The sequence below is a fragment of the Phoca vitulina genome, unplaced genomic scaffold, assembly GCF_004348235.1.
Source record: "Phoca vitulina isolate PV1807 unplaced genomic scaffold, GSC_HSeal_1.0 scaffold23, whole genome shotgun sequence".
In the NCBI taxonomy this organism is placed as follows: Eukaryota; Metazoa; Chordata; class Mammalia; order Carnivora; family Phocidae; genus Phoca; species Phoca vitulina.
This window is the reverse complement of record NW_022589726.1, coordinates 18,768,712-18,782,667: the sequence shown is the minus strand read 5'-3', so window position 1 is coordinate 18,782,667 and position 13,956 is coordinate 18,768,712. Positions and strand designations below refer to the sequence as shown.

General features: G+C 55.3%; 1 protein-coding gene across 1 annotated transcript; it reads right to left on the bottom strand.

The window, feature by feature from the left end:
* Positions 1–311: 311 nt before the first annotated feature.
* Positions 312–10,452, bottom strand: KRT82 (keratin 82). The gene is made up of 8 exons (XM_032420468.1): positions 10,048–10,452; positions 8,102–8,310; positions 5,666–5,726; positions 4,894–4,989; positions 4,360–4,524; positions 2,304–2,429; positions 593–813; positions 312–351 (listed from the first exon to the last, which is right to left on the bottom strand). The coding sequence occupies exons 1-8, from the start codon at positions 10,450–10,452 to the stop codon at positions 312–314; spliced, it is 1,323 nt and encodes a 440-aa protein (XP_032276359.1).
* Positions 10,453–13,956: the final 3,504 nt, after the last annotated feature.

Below are 13,956 nucleotides of genomic sequence, written 5' to 3'. Positions count from 1 at the left end.
TCATGCTCTCAGTTTCTACTTGTCTGAACCTGCTTCAAAACTGCTTTCTTCAGAGAGGCACCCCCTTGTCATGATGGTTCCCGGCAGCTTCCAGGCCCCAAAGCACTGAGGCCCAGCTGCATCTCTGCTCCTAATATAATTCTGACTCCCAAAGTTAAGTACAGCCCCTCCATCTGACCAGGAGCTCCTGGCAGACAGAGTTCTTCCCTGGGGTGGGGAGGGCATGCTGATGTCTGGGCCCGGGGCGGTGTGGTCTGTCCTTGTTGGCTTGATCAGTCCCTAGGACCCCAGAGCCCCAGGGGAGTGCGCATCTACTCACAGATATTCACGGGCCCAATGCCTTCACACAGCCTGGAGGGAGAGGAAAGAAGACACAGGTAACTGCATGGAGAACAAGGTGGATGAACGTGGGGCACCCCTCCTCCTGCCCATGCCACCGCCACTACTGAGCACTACGTTCAGGGGGAGGGCCTGCGGATTCTGGGCCGTTTGGGACTTTCCCTGACTGCAGGACAGGCAATCCCACCCGCAGCCGCAGCAGCGACCAGAGGGAGGAGGGAGAATGTGCCCTTGGTGCGCAGCCCGGACTCACCTGTGCTCCTCGCCCTCCAGCAGCCGCCTGTAGGTGGCGATCTCGATGTCCAGGCCCAGCCTGGAGTTCATCACCTCCTGGTACTCCTTGAGCAGGCAGGCCATGTCCTGCTTGGCCTTCTGCAGGGCCTCCTCCAGCCCCGCCAGCTTGCACTTGGCATCACTGAGGGCCGCCTCGCCCTGCTGCTCCGACTGGGTCACTGCGGCCTCCAGCTTGCAGCGCTGGGGGAGAGGGCACAGCAAGGCATTACTGGGGGCCCCGGGAGCCCTAGGCTGACTCTCAGAAGAACAGGGAGAACATGGTCATTGGGAGATAATAAAAAATACATATATTGGTCTCTGCCCCCAGTTCCTGGCACAGAACTCCTAAATCCTTGTAATTTCCCAAGTGATAAAGAGCATTAGGAGCACCTTCTGATTTAATATTTGGTCTTTGACCCTGGGTTCTGACACAGAGTTCTCTAATCCTTTGGGATTCCTGGATGCTGGCAACGTCTTTTGTTCTAATGAGGTGACTCTGGGTGAGTCCTCGATGGCTCCTGGATGGGGACTGGTCACCAGAAAAACCAAGCCATGACTAGAAACGGGATTTTCAGCCCCACCCACCCATTACTGGAGAGAGGGGAGGGGCTGGAAATGGAGTTAATAATTGATCATGCCTAGGAGGGGAGACCTCTATAAAATCCCCTAAGTATGGGGTTCACATGGCTTCCAGGTTGGTGAACATGCAGAGGTGCTGGGACATTCATGTGCCCAGAGTGTGGCATAGAAGCTCCGTGTCCTTCCTGCCTACCCTGCCCTATGCGTCTCTTCTATCTGGGTGTTCATCCATGTTCTTTATCATAGCCTTTTATAACAAACTGCTAAAGAGTAAGTAAATTGTTTCCTGAGTTCTTTGAGCCACTCTAGCAAATTAATCGAACCTGAAGAGGGGATCATGGGAACCTCCGATGTACAGCTGATGGGTCAGAAGCGCAGGTGACAACTTGGACTCGTGGTCAGCATCTGAAGTGGGGGCAGCGGGGTGGGACTCTTACCCTGTGGGATCTGACGCTCTCTCCAGCTAGATAGTGTCAGAGTTGAGTTGAACTGTAGGACACCAGCTGGGGTGGCATAATTGGCTGGGTGAATAGCTTTGTGAGTGTGGGTTAGGAGGAGGAAGGAGATTTCCTTCACAGTCATGGGGACATGCCAGATTCAAAGCTGCTGTGCCTCTCAGCCTAGGATTGTGACATCTGGTTCCTTCTGAAATGTCGGACCACTTCTGTCTATAACACCTCAAGGAGATCTGAGCAATTTCTTTGGGGCTAATAGATTTGAAGGGTCTGGCTGGTCTTCACCAGCCTAGGAGGACAAAGTGGGTCTGCATTTATGGACTCCTGGGAGTCATCTGGAATTTCAGGATCACAGGACTGGAGTCTTTGGGTTAGAAGTGGCCATGGCAGCCATCTTTTCTGTGCCCCCGACGAGGGGAGCACCCTTGCTATTTCATCTGGGACTGAAAGTTGCCTAGAGTTTCTCGGGACCTTGCTGTTTCCCTAGGCTGCTGCTGCTGTTGGTCAGCTTTCGTAGAAAGGGCTTGTTCCCTCATAAGCGAGGGGCACAAGTTCGTGCCCACTTCCAGGTGCTCCCAGGGAGAACGGACGTGCCCCCAGGACCAGCAGTGAGCCAGCCTGGGATGGGACCTCACGACCATGGCTTTCTGGCCTCACCTGGGCTTTCACATTCTCAATTTCTTGCTGAAGCCGCTGGATCAGCTTTTTCATTTCCAGGATCTCATTCTTGCGGTTGCGGAGGTTGTCACCATGGCTCCCGGCTGTCAGCCGCAGCTCCTCATACTGCCGGGAGAGGGACAGGCGGGTCAGAGCCCTGGGCACCCACACCCACACGGCGGCGCCTTGCAGCCCCCTGTTCTCACCATCCGGAGTCTCTCCTCCAGGGATTTCCCAGCTCAAGGCTCTCTGGATTCTTATGCTTGTTCTGCTCCCCATCCCCTTTCTATTTCTGGTCAATTTTGGGGTCCTTTTCTGGGCTGCTTCTTATTTCCTTCCCCAGCCCTGAATGTTCAGGCTTATTAAATGCTCCTCTAAGCTCTCCTTTTCTCTGTTTAGCTGTTCTGTGGCTTGTCTTTTTCTCCCTAGCCCAGAGCCCCAGGGTCTTCTGAGGGCTCCTTCCCCTTTAGAGTTCCCTCTGGACCTTAGAAGGGGTTTCTGTGCTCAGCCTGGGATGCCTGACAGATCTGGGAGTGAGGACAGACCACATTTGCCTCACCAGGGTGGGTATCTTCCTATATTCTCCTTCAAAACAATAGAAAACAAAATGCAGTGTTACTTCCTACTTTGACTTAACATTTTCTTAAACTTTTGCTGCTCCAAATTCAATTTCTGAATATGTTTTATAGATTTACATCTATAGATTAAAAACAATTGGCCAACTTTTCTGCATATAATGGATGGGAGCATTTTGCATAGAGAAGGCAAAACAAGTGATAAGCAAATCACTCTCTTTGGCTGTTTTGTCATTTGGCTGTTGTGACAAAGCCTGCAGCTGCCTTAGCAATATGTGCTCTCCTCATCTTCCAACAGAATTCTGCTTTTATTTGGGGTGGCAGTGAGCCCAGATAAGAGAATATTTCTTGGCTTTTTCATTAATGAGATCTATTGGTAACGCTTCCAGGAAAGCTGTTTAAAGTGGGGGATGACCCAGTTGGCGTGTTTCTTTTTCCTTGTGTTCTTCCTGCCTGGAATGAGCATGTGAGATTAGTGATATGGCAGCCTTCTTGGGACGTGAGGCAACCGTGAGGATTACAGCAATGTTAAGGATAGCAGAATAGAAAGCGAGCAGGAGCTTGTGTCCCTGACGGCAACAGAGAACTCCCGTGTCATCTGTGGGCAGTCTATTTCTGTAACCTCTTTGAGGACAGGGATGGTGTGACTCTTAGTATCCTCACAGTGCCACACACCTCAGTAAGGCCATCCTTCCCTGGCCACCCTATTTAAAACCTCATTCCCACAACACTCCCTGCACTTCATGCTGATTGATTTTCTTCAAAGCGCATGCCACCATCTAACGTACACCCACCTACTGATTCACTTTGTGTATTGTCAGCCCCTCCACCCCCCCGCCCCGTCCTCTAGAATGAAAGTGACACATAGGCAGGGTTTGCTGTCTATTCAGTCCCCTGCTGGAATCCAGCATCTAGAACAGTGCCTGGCATATGATGGTTGCTCAATAAACACTTGTTGGATGAAGAAATGACCGAGCGAATGAATGCTTCGTGTCTTTCGCCGACAGGGTAGACGAGACGGAGATGATAATATTTGCGAAATCAAATTGCCCTTGGGAGTATCAATCTCCCTCCCAGCAAGCCCCTAATTCCCTCTGTCTGGGGCCGCTTTAATGACCGCTCCTGCCCTACCATCAGTACCCACTGCACCATTAGCCTCCCTCGCGCCCTGAAGCCCAGGGCCCTCTTTGCAGTCATTGCCAATTAGTGCTTCTCGAGTACTGCCTAGGGGAACACTTCCAGTGTCGGTGCGTGGGTAAAGCTGGGACGCCCCGGCACCCTGATGACAGGCCTGGGCTGCCCATGGGGTCCCCTCCCACATCCTCTGCAGGGACCGGCCCCGGAGCCTGGCAGAAACAACAGGACCCAGGGTTTACGGGATTCCCTGTGGTTGTGGTGTGAAGCGGCCCTCATTATCTTCTCACTCACTCCCTAGGGGAGGGGGGGTCTGGGGTCCCAGCCCGGCCCTGCCTGGGCCTCACCCGGCTCTGGTACCAGGCCTCGGCTTCGGCTTTGCTGCGGCTGGCGATGTCATCATACTGGGCCTTGATCTCGGCAATGATGCCTTCCACGTCCAGGTCCCGGCTGTTGTCCATCTTCACAATGACGGAGGTCTCGGAGATCTGAGACTGGAGCAGGCAGATCTCCTGGGTGGGGGGCAGGTGGGAATGCGTGAGCATTTAGAGGATAAAGGTGGAGCGGGGGAGGGGGAAAGCAGCTCTGACCTTCCCAGAGCAGATTTGCACAGGACTTTGCAGAGCTGTCCTGAGCCTTCCATCACCAACCTGTTCTTCATCCCCCCTCTAGTCACGCAGACCCAAGAGCCAAGGTCTGGGCCCTCTGACTTCTGGGGGTCTCACTGCCTGAGAACCAGCTGCCCGTGCTGATTTCTTCCAGTGCTCACTTTTGAGGCAGCTTGCCCCGGACTGTACCCGCTGGCCGGAGCTCTCCCACTCCATCATGCCCACGGCACTGGCCCCTGACCGAGCCCCTGTGGGCAGTGGGGCTGCAGGTACCTCCTCATACAGGCCTTTTAGAAAGTCGATCTCCTGGACCAGAGCCTCTGCGTTGGTCTCCAGGTCAGCCTTCATCAGGAAGGCCGTGTCCACATCCTGCGGCCAGAGCAGGGACAACGATAACTGGGGCCAGGGGAACGTGTAAGAGCCACCCTCTCCTCCCACTGGGCCACCTCCCAGGCAAGCCAGTGGCTGGTGTGGGAACCCCATGTAGGCGCATGCGGAAGTGAAAAGGCGACAAAGCCAAGGATGGAGGGAGGAGCCCCAGGCCCAGGACCCCATGCCTGGGCCTGGCACCCTGATAGGGAAGGATCTGACAGAGTGGGTTTTGAAGGAGCCTTGAATACACTTCTCAGAGCCCTCTGTGTGGTGCATGGGCCATAGAACACCTCGGTGTCTATCTGAGAAACCATCGCTATTGTTTTCAGCTTTTGTGGTTGGAGTCAGAGGTTTTGTTTGATTTTTGATTGGGCATTACCTCTATCTCCAACTTCTCGGGCAGGTGTAGACACAACCCTAACCGGGTTGGGCCCACATGAGTTGGGAGGTGGAGGCCAGGTTGATCACTGCCCTTCTGCAAGAAGTGGGGAACGGCTGGCTTTCCTCTGTCCCAGGGTCGGTAGGGTCGGCCCTGGGCTCTGAGGAGGGGAGAGGCCCTGCTGGGGGGTGGGTGGGCTGCGGACACGTTTGGATTCGGTCAGGGGCTGAGTGTGGTGAGGCCACCTGGGCCAGCTCAGGGGGCCTTCTCTCTCCCTGTGCCGCCCTCCCTCACCTTCTTCAAGGCGACAAACTCATTCTCAGCACAGGGCCGCAGGGAGAGCTCCTCTTCATACCTGGTGGATGGGCAGGAAAAAATATTTTAGTCTGGCTTGGGGATTCAGAAGTAGCCTTGGTATACAGCCTGAGGGAGGGAGCCTGGGGGGCAAATCTGCCTCTCACTGACTTAATGCCCTAAGGAGTCGCCAGGCCTGGCCCCCGTCGTCACTGGACACCTCCAGCCCCTCCAGCCACCCAGGACAGATGGTTGTCATCCTAGCCTCTCGTTAGCCACTGTGCATGCTGACCTCCCTCCCCACTCCCTAGTAGCCTGTTCCTGTGATTAATCATCTTCTGGGAAGTCCTTCTTAAGGCCACTTTCATTCTATCTTGCTGTGAAGGAAGCCCACATCATCTAGTTGTTTCTTCTGGGAAGGTGGTGAAGAGTTGGCTGCCTTCTCTGAGTTGTTCTCAGATTTGGCTGCAGACACTGAAACCCCAGCCTGCCCTGTGCCCTGCCCGTCAGTGGAGGTCTGAGCCTGGCCTCTACTTGCAGAGGTAGCAATTACCCACTTTACCAGAGCCGTAGAGACAGCCTGGCCACCTCTAGGCTCCGAGGGAGCTCCTCACCCACTCCCTGTCTCCCTGGGCAATGGAATCAGGGCCAGGGCATTCAGTCTGGCTGGGATGACTCAGTCTGATAAGTGATATTGATCCATTAACATCCTCACTGTGCTTCCTGACGCCCATCCTTCCTTATTCCAGCAGACCTCGGCCTCAGCATGGGCCCTGGGAGCTGGAGCCTTCTACCTGGGCGTGAATCCCAGCTCGGGCAGGTGCTAGTCATGTGACTTTGGGGAAGGGACTTGGGTGAGGGACTTCTCTGTGCCTCAGCTTCATCATGTACAGAATGAGAATGACCCTAGTCCAGCCTCACGGAGCTGCAGTGAGCTAATGCATGCACTGGTTAGTGTCTGCCAAGCGCTGGGCTGCCCTGGCACGGGGTGCAGGCTGCATAAGCGTTGGTTGTTACTATCAAACCAGCATTTGGTGTCATCCTTCTTCCCCCCGCTTTCCCCGTCCAAAGTCTCCATCGTGAGCTGCAAACCACGTCTCCTGCCCACCTTGTATGTTACCCGCCAAGAAAGGCATTGCTCCGGCTGAGTGGGCTGGCCTCGCCACATCTCGCCTGTCACGGTCTGCTTCAGTGGTCTTCTCTCACTTGGCACACTCTGGCCCTTCTTGTCACCTGCTCCTGTCCCTTTCCCTTTTCTGGGATCTACTCTGGACTCCCTTTTTGTAAGGCCCAACTAGAATGAAACTTCATGGCCCCGAGCAAATGGCACCTCCTTCAGGAAGCTTTCCTGGGCCCCGTCTGCGCCCTCACTGTCTGAGCATTCTTCTCTGCTTCTGCCTTGTACCCCATCGTGACAGTTTGTGCGCATGGAGGTCTGTGCTGGACCAGGGGATCTTGAGGGCAGGAGCCAGCTCAGCACAGTGTTTGGCACCAGGAAGGCATAGGACTGACACCTGCAGCACGAGTGGCCCCCACGTGGCTGCATTCCACTGACGCACATCCCTTAGGAACTGTGGCTCTGAGCCTGCTTGGACAGCTTCTTGTCATGGAGATGTGTCTCTCTCAACCCTCCCCCACCAACATGTGCTCCCATGGACCCTGGACCCAGAGACACCCACCTAGGACCCATGAGGCCATTTATCCAGGCCTCAAGCCTCTTGCAGGCACGGGACCCAGCAGCCTGCAACCTCCTAGTTAGCATCTGTTTCTCAGCTACCTTCTCCTTGGAGGCAGGCCGGGAGCTGCCCTCAGGGAGGGCAAGTCTAGCAGGACACCTGACCTTAACCACAAGAGCTGGGGACGTAGAGCCCTGGTGGTGAGCGGAGGGGTGATGGCTTCCAGCTGTGGACTCGAGGTCCAGGAGCTGAGTATCAGGGAGTGAGGGAAAACGTGGGCCAGGTTAGCTTGGATGTGGTCTCAGGAGGTGCCGAGAGGGGCTTATCAGGAGGAAGGGGCAGTGGGAGTAAAAGCTTGGAGGGAAGAGGGTTTGGGGGCCTGTTTGCGGAATAAGACGTGGTTCTGGATCTGAACGGGGATCGATAGAAGATACAGCAGACCAAGTGGTAGAGCGGAGCCCTGGAGGGCAGGAAATGGCAGGAGAAAGAACTAGTACTACAGGGAGCTGAGGAGGGCCTTATTGAGGGAGGGTGGCGGAAAGGGAGGTGAAGACAAATACACAAGTTCAGACCTTCTACCGCGTGCTCGACTGAGTGTCAGTTTCCTGGGTGTTCTGCCTGTGTTATCCCTCTGCACTCTTGCTCTACCTAATCCATGAAGTTGGACACTTCCCACTGTAGAGATGGGGAAACCGAAGCCCAGGCTGTTGATGGAGCTTGCCTCAGGTTCCCTGGTGGGGTGAACGTGGGACACACTCACTTTTTCTTGTAGCTTTCCAGCGCGTCCTGGAGGCTGCAGAGCTCAGACTCCAGCCTGGCCCGGTCCCCTGCCACGCAGTCCAGCTGCCGCCGAAGGGCGGAGATGTAGGCCTCGAAGATGGGCTCTATGTTGTTCTGGCAGCACCTCTGCTGCTGCATGAAGTTCCACTTGGTCTCCAGCAGCTTGTTCTTCTGCTCCAGGAAGCGCACCTGCGGCCAAGAACAGGACGTCACAGAGAGCAAGGGAGCCTGGGGACCGTGGCTGGGAGACGGTAAGAGGTGACGGGGTGGGTGGGCAATGGGATCAGCGTGTGCTCTTACTCCCAACACACTGCTGCCAATGGGCTAATATTTTTAGATGAGGCTCTCGGCGTAGCCTGGCACCTGAGGATGTCTCCGTGAATCCCCTGCCCAGGGGAGCTTTTATAAGACCTTCACCTTCCACCCAGGGGTCGCACGTTGTTATGGGAGGAGTACTGTCCCAATAGGCCTGGGACAGGGCCACCTTCCAGCCCTGCCTGCCGAGCCTTGCAACCTCGGCCAACACATCCTGTCCCTTTAAGCCTCGCTCGGCTTCCTAAGGTTCCTGCTTCGTGTTGTGTCTGGGAAGCACTTCAGGAATCTTCATGCTAATGCAAACTGCTCACAGGATGCCTGGGAGTTCAGGCTTTCTTTGGTCACAGCCCAGGGGCACTCAGGGGATGTCAGATCAAAGGCTTGGTCCTAGGACTCTAAGCTCTCTCCCCCGACTCTGAGGCACCCTGCGTGGTTGCGTCCAAAACATGTCCCTGTCACGGGAACATGGAGAGCTACCCGCCAGCTTTTCCCTTTTGGTGGCTTAGAAACCGAGATGAGGAGACCTGAGTGAGCTGATCACGGCAACCCCCTTAGCCATTGGCGGAGGGAACACAGTGTCCAATCCTTGAAAGCAATCTGCAGAGGGAGAAATGTTGCCCTACTTCTGGTCGACGGCCGCATCACTGGGGCGGGGAGGAGGGGGGGAGCTCCCAGCCTCAGGAAGGTGGTGTGATGTTGCTGAAGGTCAGAGCCCAGAACTTAATGAGCTTTAAAGATAAAACTGTAAGTGAAACAGTTCCCATTTACTGAACTAAGTTTCTTTTTGGAGCACTTTTACCTATCTTACCTCCTTTGACTGCCCACCACCAAGTCCCCCTTCCCCACGGGGCAGCAGGGGCCCCGAGGCTGAGAAGTGAGAGGTTTGCACAGGGCCTCAGGACAACAGTCAGGAGTGGAGCCAACACCAGGGCCCAGGCCTCCTGACTTCTGACCCAGGATTCTTTGCCCTACAGCTGGGGGCTCAGCAGAAACACTGGCTCAGCCCCTGATCCCAGGAGCCTCCCTGGGGTGTGGGGACAGGTGCAGAGGCAGCTGCTCGGAGTTCCGATTGGCCAGGTCAGTGCCTTTCAAAGGCCGCACACCACCCCTCCCTGTAGCCTTTGGGAGCTGTGGCTTTGGGGACAGCAACCGTGTGCTCCCAGTTCTGACTGCTCCATCTTCTCCTCACACCAGGCCTACTCTGGTGGCAAATCTGGGGTCACGGGGCCCATCCCTGCCTCCAGGCCCAAGGCTCTCACCCCAGCTCAGGCACTCAGAAGGCGGCTCTATTGTCACAGCCTCCTCTGCCTCGTTGGTTTTTCTTTTCAGTACCTATCATTGCTTTGGAAGTTCCTCTTGTAGTCTGACCTCAGGCAGCCCTGGTGATTTTCTCAGGTAACATTCAGAGAGAGATGACAGGAGAGTAAAAAAGAGAACTAGCAGGCAGAAAGGTCTGGTGCTGAGCCTGATTGAAGCAGCTTTCAACGATTAGGGATCATACAGTACAGGAGAGGCGGTCCATCCACCACGCCTTCTCTGTTGCCTCCCTGCCCCAGAGGCAAAGCGCTCTCTGAGTCCCATAGCCCCCCGAGCAGGGCGCCTCCCTGTTACCTTGTTGATGAAGGATGCAAAGCGGTTATTCAGGCACTTGATCTGCTCCTTCTCGTCCCTCTTCACCCTCTGCACGGCCTGGTCGATCTCCAGCTCGAGCGGGACCAGCAGGCTCTCATTGATGGTGACGGGGGCGATGCAGGCCGAGGGCCCACAGGGGACCCCCGCTCGGTATCCGAAGCCAGGCAGGCCACACCTGGAGGCCACCCGAGGCCTCCCGAAGCCCACATTGCACAGGCTCCGGGAGCCCAGGCAGCCCAGGGCGCGGAGCGCCCCCCCGCCCCCGGACCGGCATGGCCCCTTGCTCACTGCATAGTGGGTGACCATCCGGGGGAGGACAGCTGAGCAGGAGCTGAAGTTCTGACCGCCATATCTGGAGCCTGGCTGGAAGGAGCGGCAGGACATCGTGGGGGAGAGGCAGAGAGGAAGCTGGAGGGGAGAGCGCGAGGCCCGAGTTCTCAAGCCAGCCCAGCTTCCCTGCTTTTATCTCGTCGGGGGTGGTGGGCCAGACAGAGTCAAACCCCAAATCACCACTAACAGGTTTATAAGCTTGGGATATTGGCAGTTGCTAAGTACCGAGGTGGATAATTAGGGTAGCGAAGAGCAAAGGGAAGGAGCAATGGGTAGTGTTGCTGTCCTCTTTCCTAGTTTATGGGGGCGATGAAAGGGGCCAACCAGACAGACGTTTGGCATATTGGGTGGCTCAGCTTCAAGGAAAGGGGGATTTAGGACTTTATGCCATTTTGTGGTGGGGAGAGGCATGAATTATACACCCCTGTTGCCCAAGACTAGAGGCCAAATTAACTATGCTTGGGGATGCTCTATTTCCCCAAGGCTGCTTTTCTGCTTTTCTGCCCATGTGCCAGATCCAAGTGCCCTCCATAGGCTCTTGGGTGTTCCTAGAAGCTCCCTGGGAGGGAGGCTTTTGAGGTGGGAGAAGCCTCCACAAGCAGGTTGGGCCCGGCCCCTCCTCAGGCCAGGAGGGTGTTGGCTCTGGCTCAGAACCACTAAGGCTCCTGACACGGATTCTTGTCTCTGGGGCCCGTTTAGTCCAAAAAAAGCCTGCAGGGGGCTCAAGAGGAGATGCTTTGTGCTGGAGGAAGGGAGAGGAAGAGATGCTTTCCCCAAGACCCTTTGGACCCTCAAAGATGCATTGATGTCAGCCATTAGGTTGACACTATTGTGTCACTAGCCGTTTGCCTTTTGTCCCTACTCCCCGAGTAGACAGAGCCTGCCGTAATCTGAGGACATTTCCGGGGACCGTTGTTGCCCTCAGGAATTGCTCAGATGGATGAGGGATACCGGCTCCCTTCCCAGCACCCAGGTCACAGCTCTTTGGAGATGCTTGAAATACCCACCGTCCCTAATTCCCTTCCCTCTCCCTTTCCATCAGTTCTATCCATGAGACCTCTGCAGTTGCTGACTGTCTTTCCCTGCCATACTGGCTTTTTTCCCAGGTCACAATTAAGCCAATGATAATAATAATAATAATAATAATAATAATAATAATAATAACATTTATTGGGCGTTTACTGAGTGCTGGGACCACGTCAAGCTCTACACCCACGATCTCATTTAATTGCATGACGGCACCATGATGTAGTTTCTGCTTTCCAGATGAAGAACGTAAGGAGCAGAGTGATTAATTAAGTACCCCGAACCACGCAGCGCATCTGTGGTAGGCTGGGATTCGATCCTATTCTTTCTGTCGTCACCGTGCTCTGCCGCTCTGATGGAGAGAAGCTTGGTTGAGAATGGGGGTCTCCTGCCGATATGCACTATGTCTTCTGTGATCCACCTGAAGATTAGGAGCCTGGAGCTCCACACTTTCGGTCTAACTGTTCTGTTTCACTGTCCCCTTCTTCTTAGTCTTGACTTTGGGTCCTAGAATGCTGGGGAGGGAAATTGGGGCTTGGGCGGGTCAGGGCTGTCACAGGAGGCCATGGGCAATGGTGGGAGGCAGAGGGGAGGTGGGGTGGGTCTTGTTGCATGATGGCAGGAGAGGGGGATTCCCATTCCGTCTTGGGTTAAGCATCACAGAAGTGGGCCTAGGAGACGGTGTTAGAGGGGGTGGTGACAGTAAGAAGCCAGACCGCAGAGTACCCCTCACCACTCCAAGGCCAGAGCATGGTGCAATGACATGTTGGGTCCCCGGGAGCTTGGGACCAGAGCTGGGGGTCAGCGAGTAGGATGGTTGGCTGGATCTGTTGTGGGCGGAAGGCACCTGCTTCCAGAGAACACCGGTTCCAAGGCCGCCCTCTGAATGTGAGAGAAGACACGGACTCTACTAAGACCTAGAGAGCTCAGTGACACTTTATTGAAGTGATATCAGGAAATAGGCAGGCATGTGGAGCAGGCAGTTCAGGAGGGTTTGAGACGATCAGAGCAGGGTGACCTTTTTTCTGACTTCATATCTCTCCTGTCTTCATGTCCACAACTGGCAGCCAGGCCCTGCTGGCCTTTGGAATGCATTTTGGTCTTGAATGCATGGCAGGTCTGTACCTACACGGCTCCCCTCTTCCACCACTCCTCTACCTCTGCTCCCTTCCCAGGCCGAACAAGCATCCTCTGAGAGTGAGGAAAGATGCTGGAGGAAGGACTGCCTGTCTCCCGAGTCTGCCTTCTTAGGCTTTCCCTGTGGGGCAGGGGGTTTGGTGGACTGTCTTAAGAGTGTCAGTTCTAGCCAGGCCTGGGGCACAGACAAAGCCGCACTGCAGACATGTCAGAGACAGGGAGATAGAAAAAGAAAGATCAGGAGAGAGGGAGCAGGGGATATATTGCCAAACGGATGAGTGGGAGAGGAAGAAAAGAGAGAAGTGAAGGAGCAAAGGGGGAGGGGTGGAGAGAGGAGACACACAGGGTGGTGGCAGCGGAGGAGAACAAGGAGGGAGGGGGGAAAGAGCAAGGTAAGAAGGAAAGAGAACTTTCCAGAAAAGAGACATGGCTACCACAGAGCAAGGAGAAAGACTCCTGAGCCTGGAGGATTGTTCTGCGGGAGGATTCTCCCAGGGCCATTCTAACAGTCTGACTGGGCTCCTTTTCCTGGTGCCTCTGCCGCCCTCCAGCAGCTCTTCCCACGCCTGGCCTGAGCCTGCCTCCCTCCCACTCAGCAGCAGGGCGGTTCTGTGTGGGACGCTAAATCTAATATTGGCTTAAATGAGGCAGATTTGAAAGGAATTCGGCTATGAACTATCATGGAATGTAGCCCCAGGCCATGGAGAACTTTTGTGTTCTTGATAAAATCATTCTATTCTAGTATGAATAAGCGACTTGGTCATATTTTGAAGGGTGTTGATTTCTTATTCCAATATTCTGTTGGTGGGAGTTCTCAGGGGAAGTGGCTGGGGGCCTGGCAGGGGGCAAGACGGAAGGAAGTGAGGACACAACATGCCCGTTGGGTTGGCAGCCTTCCCTGGTCGGAGGGGGCCTGCAGGAAAGGGTCCTGTTTGCGGCGAGAGAGCCCACGCATGGGAACTCTGGCCTAGACTACACGCAACTTCTTTGGGGGCACCAAGGTCAATTCTAAGCTCCCCCCTCTCCCATAAAGGACGGTGGGTGCTGTGGATCTGGCTCCGGTGGGAAGAGGAAGACCCTACTGCACCCCTGCTCTGGAAGCTGCTGATGGGCTAAGTCCTAGCCCAGGTCTTGGCGCAGAGCAGTTGAGTGGGCGTTAGTTGGAGTGGATGCCTGGGGACCCTGGAGGGCTCTGGGATAAGGAGCAAGGGGGGGTACCTCTGTGGGGACACGTCTGGAGGCCGAGGGATGGACAAGGTGAACTTAGAACCCACAGGCCATTCCCCACGCCTCCTACTGTTGATTTTGCGCATGGGGCATCAGCAAAGCGGCAGGCCTTAGGGCTGGGGACCGGGCGGAGCCTGAGGGGGGCGGCAGCCCAGGCGGGCGGGCCCT